The sequence below is a fragment of the Gobio gobio genome (genome assembly GCF_949357685.1).
Source record: "Gobio gobio genome assembly, chromosome: 8".
In the NCBI taxonomy this organism is placed as follows: domain Eukaryota; kingdom Metazoa; phylum Chordata; class Actinopteri; order Cypriniformes; family Gobionidae; genus Gobio; species Gobio gobio.
The window spans coordinates 52,998,716-53,008,871 of NC_137114.1; the positions used below are offsets into that span (position 1 = coordinate 52,998,716).

The window sequence follows — 10,156 nt, forward strand, 5'->3', positions numbered from 1 at the left end:
ATAATTTGTTATTATTTATTAAAATATTTTATTATTAACGATACAATTTTCAATTACATTATTAATTTACCGACCCCTAATCGATAAACACTTATTATTAAAAACGTTAGACGCTTTATTTCCACTTTTCTAATATTTTCTTCATTTTTATTGAAAATAAATGCCTTTCCGATTTGATATGTGATGGGAAATTGGAGAAGATTGAGTTTGGCGAAATTGATTTCCGTAATTTTGTCTTTCCGAACTATACGTTTAGCAAGTAAAGCGGTATATTTGTACTTAATGTAATTGGCATCTACTCCAGTAAAACATTTCTGAGGACCCATCCACATTTTATTTGCTTCCGACGCCCATGAACAGAAAATTAACAGAATTTCTGATTCTAATCTGCATCTGAGCTCTGTCAGTTATGCTCTCTTCTGTTTTGCCATTGGTTGATCTTTGTGTTTAACTCCGCCCCTCACAGCTGCTATGTGTTCTGGGTAATGAAGTCATCAATGGCATTTATGAGCGTAACCCAACAGATGGACTACAGAAGCCCGGCGCAGGCAGTCCACGGTACGGGTCTCACACACCTCAAACACAAGCAGGAAGTGTCTATTTCACACACTCGTGTTGTTATATCAGGTGCTTTGATCATCTTCACTGCCTCTCTCAGGCAGGATAAGGAACAGTGGATTCGGTTCAAGTATGTGGAGAAGAGATTCGTGGTGCGTGACCCTGATGGTCCTGATGCTGGTGAGTGAGTTTGTGCTGTTCACCTTTTATAAAAGTTATTTTAGGTATAATACTTGATTATTATATTATATTATATTATATTATATTATATTATATTATATTATATTATATTATATTATATTCATTATATTCATTATATTGTATTGTATTGTATTGTATTATATTATATTATATTATATTATATTATATTATATTATATTATATTATATTATATTATATTATATTAATTATATTATTATATTTATTATATATATTATATTATATTATATTATAATATTTTTATTATATTATATTATATTACATTATATTATATTATATTATATTATTATATTATATTATTATATTAATTATATTATATTATATTATAATATTTGTATGATATTATATTATATTATTATATTTATTATATATATTATATATATTATATATATTATATTAATTATATTATATTATATTATATTATAATATTTTTATTATATTTTATTATATTTATTATATATATTATATTAATTATATTATATTATAATATTTTTATTATATTATATTATATTATTATATTTATTATATTAATTATATTATATTATTATATTTATTATATATATTATATTTATTATATTATATTATATTATATTATATTATATTATATTATAATATTTTTATTATATTATATTATATTATAATATTTTTATTATATTATATTATATTATATTATTATATATATTAATTATATTATATTATATTATATTATATTATATTATATTATATTATATTATATTATAATATTTTTATTATATTATATTATTATATTTATTATATATATTATATTAATTATATTATATTATATTATATTATATTATAATATATTATATTATATTATATTATATTATATTATATTATATTATATTATATTATATTATATTATATTATATTATATTAATTATATTATATTCCAAAATAAAAGTTTGTGTTTACATAATATATGCGTGTGTACTCTGTTAATTATTATTTATATATAAATACACACACAAGCATGTATATATTTAAGAAAAAAATATTATTTTTATATATAAAACATTTATATTTATATATATTATAGATTATATAAATGTATATACAGTATATACATGCAAATATTTCTTAAATATATACATGAATGTGTGTGTATTTATATATAAATAATAATTAACAGAGTACACACACATATATTATGTAAACACAAACTTTTATTTTGGATGCGATTAATCGCGATTAATCTTTTGACAGCCCTAATTATATTATATTATATTATATTATATTATATTATATTATATTATATTATATTATATTATATTATATTATATTATATTATATTATGTTATATTATATTATATTATATTATATTATATTATATTAAAATTTAAATTAAAATAAGCGGGGGTGATGTCTTCATTTTCATTGATTAAATAATAATTAAATAGTGTAATTATTTGAATTATTTGAATTTATTTAATTTAAAATGATTTGAATTTAAATAATGTACTATTTATATTTTATCATTAACATAATTTGATAGTTTTAATTATAAATTATTTGAAATATTATCATTATTTTAATTAATTCAAATATTATAATTAAAACAATAACATTACATTTGTTGTATTATACAAATATATAATAATATTTATATGTATAAATAATATTTAAATAATAACCATAATTAAAATAATAATTTTAATTTTTTGATTTTATTTTTTTAATGTTGTAGTCATTTAAATTAAAGTATTATTTTATTATTAAAATAATTAGGTACTTGTAATTATACATTTGAATTAAACAATATAAATATTTTAATTATTTATATAATACAATTTAAATGTAAAATATAATACAATTGCAAATAAATGCAATTATATAAATTAATTAATACAATTATTTTAAGTACAATACTTAATTATTATATCATATATTATATTAATTATAATTAAAATAATTTAATTATTTAAATATACTTTTTAATATTTTATAATGAAAATAAATTGTTTTCATTTTCATTCATTAAATTATAATTATATAGTGTTATTGTTTTAATTGTTCATTAAAATAAATTTGTATTTAATTTGAATTGAATTGATTATAAATAATCTGAAATGATACAATTATTTTAATGTTAATGCACTTATTTTAATTAATTAAAATATTATAATTAAAACATTAACATTATTTTAATTTTAATTTATTCTGCACCTTAATTATAAAATGATTTTAATACATTTGTATTATTAATTAAAATATGTAATAATTAACTAATCAATTTTCAATTAGATTATTTAAATTATACATTTTTAAAGATTTAAATAATGTATATATTTATATTTTATTACATTTAAGTCATATTTTTAAAGTAGTATTATTTATAATTAAAATAATTTGATTAAATAATATCAATATTTTAATTATTTCTATAACTAAATGTTATAATTTAAATACAGTTATGCAAGTAAATGCAATTATATTAATGAATTACTATATTATTAATAACATTATTTTATATTAGATATTATTATTTTAAATTTATATTTTATAATGAATATTATATTAGTTTGATTTATTATTTATTAAAATATTTCATAATTAAGGATACAATTTTCAATTACATTTATTTAATAATTAATTTTTAAAGATTTAAATATACTTTTTAATATTTTGTTAATATTTTATTATTTTAATATGAATTATTATTGTATTTTAATGATAAAAAATACATTTTATATTATTTAATCTAATTATTTTAATTATAAATAAACTTAAACATTAGTAGTATTTTTAAAGTATTATTTATAATTAAAATAATTAGATTAAATAATATAAAATGTATTTTATATAATTAAAATACAATAATAATTAATTAATATATTATAATTAATAATATTATTTTATATTATATATTATTATTATTTTAAAGTGATATTTTATAATGAATTATAAATAAATGCTATCATTAATTAAAATAATATTTTATAATTTATTCAAAAATTTTCAATGAAATTATTCAAATTATTAATTTGTAAAAAATAATAAAAAAAATGTAAATAATATCATTAATCATTTTATTAATGAGGAGTAGAATGATAATTGGGAGTGTTTGTGTACTGTTGCCATAGAAACAGCAAAGCTGCGTGCCGGAAAGAGGCTGTATCAGGCGTCGCTAAACGGGCATCTTGTTGCCATGGCGACGGCTCTGGCTGAGGGCGCGGAAGTGAACTGGAGTGATCCTGGGCAGGAGGGACGGACGGCTCTGATTGGTTCAGCCATCGGGGTGAGTGACCGGGAGTCCGAGCGCTGTTAGACGAGTGTGACTCTGGCCTTCAGTGAAGTGTGTGTGTGTGTGTGTGTGTGTGTATCTGGCAGGGCTCTCTGCTGGCGTGTGAGTTTCTGCTACAGAACGGCGCTAATGTGAATCACAGAGATCAGCACGGACAGGGCGCGCTTCACGCCGCCGCCACCTACGGGCACACCGGGTACAAACGCCAGGCCTTCACACACACTTAACGGCACATTAATACCCGCTGTGTGTGTGTGTGATAATAACCTGTGATTGGTCACTTCAGGCAGGTGTGTCTGCTGCTCAAGAGAGGAGCCAATCAGTACGCAGCTGACGAAAAGGGAAACGATCCGCTCAGTATCGCCATAGAAACCGCCCACGCTGACATCGTCACTTTGTGAGTAATCAGTGTGTGTGAGTGTGTGTGTGTGTGTGTGTGTGTTTGATATCATAATAATGTTGTGTGTGTGTGTGTGTGTGTGTGTTTCAGGTTGAGAATGGCCCGTATGAATGAGGAAATGAGGGATTCAGAGGGATTCTTCGGATCTGTTGGTAAGATAATGCTGAATAATGTAATTATTTTATAATTAATTAAAAGAATATTTCATAATTATGCCATTTTCATTAAAAAAAAATATTTTATAATTAAAATACAATTATTTTAGTTTAAATTCAGTTGTTTTAATTCATTATAAAATACCTATATTTTATAGGTAATTATGCAATTATCTTAAGTATTTTATTATTAATTAAAATAATATTTCATAATCCTGCCATTTTCATTTTTAAAGAATATTTTATAATTAAAATAATTAGATGTACTTGATAAATTATTTGAACTGAATTAATGTCATTATTTTAATTATTAATTAAAAAAATATTTTATAATTCAAATACAATTATTTTAGTTTACTTTATAAGTATTTACTGTACTTTATAAATTGTTTGAATTAAATAATGTAATTATTTTTTAGTATTAATTAAAATAATATTTTAGTTTAAATTCAGTTGTTTTAATTAATTAAAATATTATAATTAAAACAATAGCATTATGTTAATTAAAATAATATTTTATAAGGGATTATACAATTATTTTAATTATTATTTTATAATAAATTAAAAATAATATTTCATAATCATGCCATTTTCATTTAAAAGAATATTTTATAATTCAAATACAATTATTTTAGTTTAAATTCAGTTATTGTAATTAATTAAAATATTTGAATTAAAACAATAACATGTTACTTAAAATAATATTTTATAGGGCATTATACAATTATTTTAATTATGTTATAATTAATTAAAATAATATTTCATAATCATGCCATTTTCATTTAAAATAATATTTTATCATTAAAACAATTAGATAATTGTACTTGATCAATTATTTGAACTGAATTAATGTCATTATTTAAATTATTAATTAAAAAATATTTTATCATTCAAATACAATTATTTTAGTTTAAATTCAGTTGTTTACATTAATTAAAATATTATAATAAAAAACAATAACATTATGTTGATTAAAAGATTATTTTATAGGGAATAATGCAATTATTCTAATTATTATTTTATAATATATTAAAAATAATATTTTATAATTATGCCATTTTCATTTAAAATAATATTTTATGATTAAATACTTTTTTAAATTTAAATTCAGTTATTGTAATTAATTAAAATATGATAATTAAAACAATAACGTTGTTAATTAAAATAATATTTCATAATTAACTATGCAATTTTCAATTAAATTATTACATTTTTTTATTATTATTTAAAATGTATATAATATATTAAGGAGTAAGGAGATGCAGTCAGTTCCATTAGGACAAATTATTATATTATATATCTTTATAAAAGTCTTTACTGTCACTTTTGATCAATTTAATGCGTCCTAGCTGAATAAAAGTATTATTTTTCTTTTCTTTTTTTTTATCTTACTTATCCCAAACGGTTGAATTGTAGTGATTCACGGTTTCCACAGAAATATGAAGCAGCACAACTGTTTTCAACAACACTGATAATAATCATAAATCCTCATATTATTCATGATTAGTGAAGGATCATGTGACACTGAAGACTGGAGAAATGATGATAAATTCAGCTTTTGATCACAGGATATAAATTACACTTTACTATATATTCACATAGACAACAGCTGATCTACATTATAATAGTATATCACTATTATTGCTGCATTTTTGATCCAATAAATGCAGCCGTGATGAGCAGAAGAGACTCTTTCAAAAACCGATAAATATAATTATTCTGATATTTTTGGCTGTTCCTGAATGTCAAGCAGAAAGAAAAGTTCTGTTTGTACTGAAGCCTTGCCAACACCAACAAATCAATCCTCTTTCCTCAGGAGACGATGAAACATTCCAGGATATTTTCCGTGATTTCAGCAACATGGCGTCACACGACCCAGAGAAACTCTCTCGCCGTCAGTTCGTCCGCAGCTCTGAGGACGAAGAGGAGAAAAGCTAGAGGTTGTCATAGGTCAAGTGAGGTCAAAGGTCACGCTGCTGCACTTTTGGACAAGGGAGCAAAACGCAAAGAAGGGAAATCTTAATGTTGCAACCATTTAAAGACTTAAAATGTTGTGACGCTCAGTGTTTTTTAATGAGTGTGTTTGTGTGTGCGGTGATCCGGTCCCACTCATTTCATCCACACATGTGAACTGACTCCGGTTTTACTCAAGGCTGTTGACACATGTGCGTTTGTGAACTGTTTTAGGTTGTGCTACACTGAACTTTTGAAGGAAATTCACTTACAGTAAATACAGCGGTTATTAAAGTCAACATGAAACCAAAAGTGACCGTACTTTCTTAATGCATGTTCCTGAATTATTAATCAGTGCACGTTACTCACACGTCATCAATTTCAGAACTTGCTCTTCTTCTAAAACGTCTTTAGTTTTGGCTCATGCTTTAAATTCGATAGGGATGCACGATATATATCGGCCACCATATCGGTATCAGCCGATAAATGTTCATTAGAGGTTCAAGAGCGTAGCGCTGAAACCCTATTGAAATAGCAAGAGTTTCCAAGGATCAGCATTCTCGGATTGGGCAAACCAAAACCGTAAGTCGTAGAGACTTGAAACTTTGAGGGATGGTAGTACTCACCTCGTCTACAACTCCACCAATGCTCGTCCCAATCGGCCTGACGGGGGCGCTACAGCGCTCAAAAGTACATAATGGCGCATAACTCCTAAACCGTTAGTTGCAGGATTGGATTTTGGATTTTTTTAAATGCAAACTAGTCCTAGGTTTTTGGTCTGATCAGAACCAAACCAGTGCAGCAAGATTCTCTGGAGTCTGATTGTCAGTGATTATAAAAGAAAAAATGCTACATTTAAATTCACGGTCTCTAAGGGCCGCCAAAACGTTCAAAGTGGGCGGAGCCACTTTTACTAAAATGGCTATAACTCGTGAATGGAATGAGATATTTTCACCAAATTTGGCACATATATGTAAGAGATTGTTCTGTGGTCGCGTGAAAAAGCACGGGGTGATTGGCCACTTGGTGGCGCTATAACAGGACAAAAAAACATGAAAATGGCTATAACTACACAACCCTATGTCCGATTAACTTGTAAATTGACATGCAGTGTCTTTGTACAATGTGCCAAGACTGCCTTTGAGGACATTCGCTTATCTCGACAAATGAAGTTCGAGCGGCTGTCAGACGAGGTTAATGGAGGCCGATCAGAACGAAACTCGCTGGGTCTGTTTGACTAGAGGCCTGTGAGAAATTAAAAAGAAATCGACCAAATCGCGTTTTTCACGTGTGTAAAGGATTGTATATCACACGACCTTCATATGGTAGAACTTCTCATTCTGAGCAACTTTGCCTCTAGGACCGCCGCTGTCAATCGAATCTCAAACAACTTTTATGGACTAGTCCTAAGTTTTTGGCTCAAACGCGGGACTCTCTAGGTCAATAATCATCAAAAAATGTTGAACTTTGGCCTTTGGATAGCTATAGCTGGATCCTTTAGAAAACAAGCGTGGCCAAGTCTACCCAAAAGCCAATCATTCATGAACGAAAACCCAGAACTTTGCGAAAATGGGTGGAAATCAGACCATTTCCTTAGTAAATTGCCTGTATTGGCTGTAAATGGTCTTTTCCATCTCTAATCTAAGTGGTTACAGGCTTGTTAAATAAAACATAATACCATTTTACGCATGTGCTTAAAGGCCTTAAAGCGTTTGAACCCCCGATAATTGCTGCATGCAGCTATATTTATTAATATTATCCGATAAGAAAATGTAGCTGATATATTAAAGCCGATATAAATAATGTATTATTTCCTTCAGCGGAGACACTTCATGTTCACCATGATTGGTTTGATTTGCTTGAAATATGATTGAAATCATAAAAAAAAAAAAAACGGTTCAGTGCAACATATGCAGCACAAGTCATACATGCTGCATAAAATGATAATGAGAACATCATAATTGTGTGGGACATGGCTTTTAATGCTGAGACTTTTGTTTTTGTAATCAGGCTCTCAAAAATTACATACAAATTTGGATTTAGATTTATCGGCCAATATATCGGTTCAATCGGCTTTCAAATATAAAGAATAATCGGTTATCGGCCAAAATTTGCATATCGGTGCATCCCTAATAATTTTATAATCTCCTGTCAAATGAGACTTTTCATCATCCAAACAATCAAACTATGTCCTGGATTTTTTTGGTAACACTTTTCCATTTGGTAACAATGAGCAAAACTTCTAAAGCATTTATTAATCTTAGTTCATGTTCATTTCAGCACTATTTAAATCAACAGTTGTATCTGTTAATAATATTGGTAACACTTTACAAAACGACCTCATTTGTTAACATTATTAATGCACTAACTAACAATGAGCAGTACATTTGTTACAGTATTTATTCATCTTTGTTAACATTAGTTAATAAAAATACAGTCTTTCATTAATTGTTCATGTTAATTCACAGTGCATTAACTAATGTTAACCATTAAAACTGTTGACTAAATTTAATAAATGCTGAAGTATTGTGCTAACCTTATTGTAAAGTGTTACCATATTATTTAATGGACTTACATCAAACATCAATAAAGTTGAATAAATACTGCAGTGTTTTTAGTTAATAACATAACAAGTAATGGGACCTTATTGTGGAGTGTGATGCCTTATTTTTTCTTGAATTTCCAGTAATTAAGAAAGTCAAATGTGTTGGAAATGCGGTTTCATGTTGACTAAATGCACACTGAATACAAATAAATAAACGGTTATAACAATTAATATAATGTGATGCACAATATATTAATATCAATGTTGATGTCTTAAGAGTTTGTGTCTTATTCTGACTAATAAAAAAGCTATTTAACTATGAAATGTTCTGTCTGTTTATGACCTAGCTGTGGTTTGTTTTCAAGTACACAACAGAAAGCGTGTCGTTTCATTGCTGTCCGGTCTTCTGCTTATGGAGTAAGTTTGAGCTCCAACATTTCATCTTGGTAATAAATCATCCTCCATAAAAAACTACATTTGTAGTTACTGAAGTAAAAGAAAGGAGTGTACAAAAGTGATCCATTATGACAGCAGATCTTCAGACGCCTTTTTGACATCATCAGGATGATCACATCTATGGTGTGTCTATTACTGTCATTTGTTTTGTTTTTTTATTCTTAGAATGAAAATATCTATAGTAATATATTTTTGCACAGTTCATTATTTTGATGAGGACACAGGACAAAAGAATAAATGGCTTTATATTTCAGAGCAGAAGAGATTTCGTATTAGAAGAAGAAAAAAAAGTATTTATTAATTTATTCAATTCTGTAAAACTGCATTCTACCATCTTAAAAATATATCTAAATTACGGCACATACTCTCAATGCCAAATGCTGAACAGTTAGTTCACGCGTTCATGACCTCAAGGCTAGATTATTGTAATGCTCTACTGGGTGGTTGCCCTGCTCGCTTAATAAATAAACTCCAGCTGGTCCAAAACGCAGCAGCTCCAGTTCTTACTAGAACCAGGAAGTTGTATAAGAAAAACCTCCTTTGGGCTTTTCGGCCTTATAAACAGCTTATACATAAAAGTTGTAAAAAATAAAAACTTCTTATAAAAG

At 26.0% G+C, this 10,156-nt stretch overlaps 1 protein-coding gene across 1 annotated transcript in view; it reads left to right on the forward strand.

Moving 5' to 3' along the window:
• The window catches only part of LOC307130643 (arf-GAP with coiled-coil, ANK repeat and PH domain-containing protein 2), a 33,610-nt gene extending 24,197 nt beyond the window's left edge, over nt 1-9,413 (forward strand). The window contains exons 16-22 of the mRNA XM_079823733.1: nt 467-558; nt 659-738; nt 3,879-4,033; nt 4,126-4,235; nt 4,326-4,436; nt 4,530-4,591; nt 6,411-9,413. Coding sequence (XP_079679859.1) covers nt 467-558; nt 659-738; nt 3,879-4,033; nt 4,126-4,235; nt 4,326-4,436; nt 4,530-4,591; nt 6,411-6,532 — 732 coding nt within the window. The 3' untranslated portion in view covers nt 6,533-9,413. The remainder of the gene's footprint in view (nt 1-466; nt 559-658; nt 739-3,878; nt 4,034-4,125; nt 4,236-4,325; nt 4,437-4,529; nt 4,592-6,410) is intronic.
• Nucleotides 9,414-10,156: the final 743 nt, after the last annotated feature.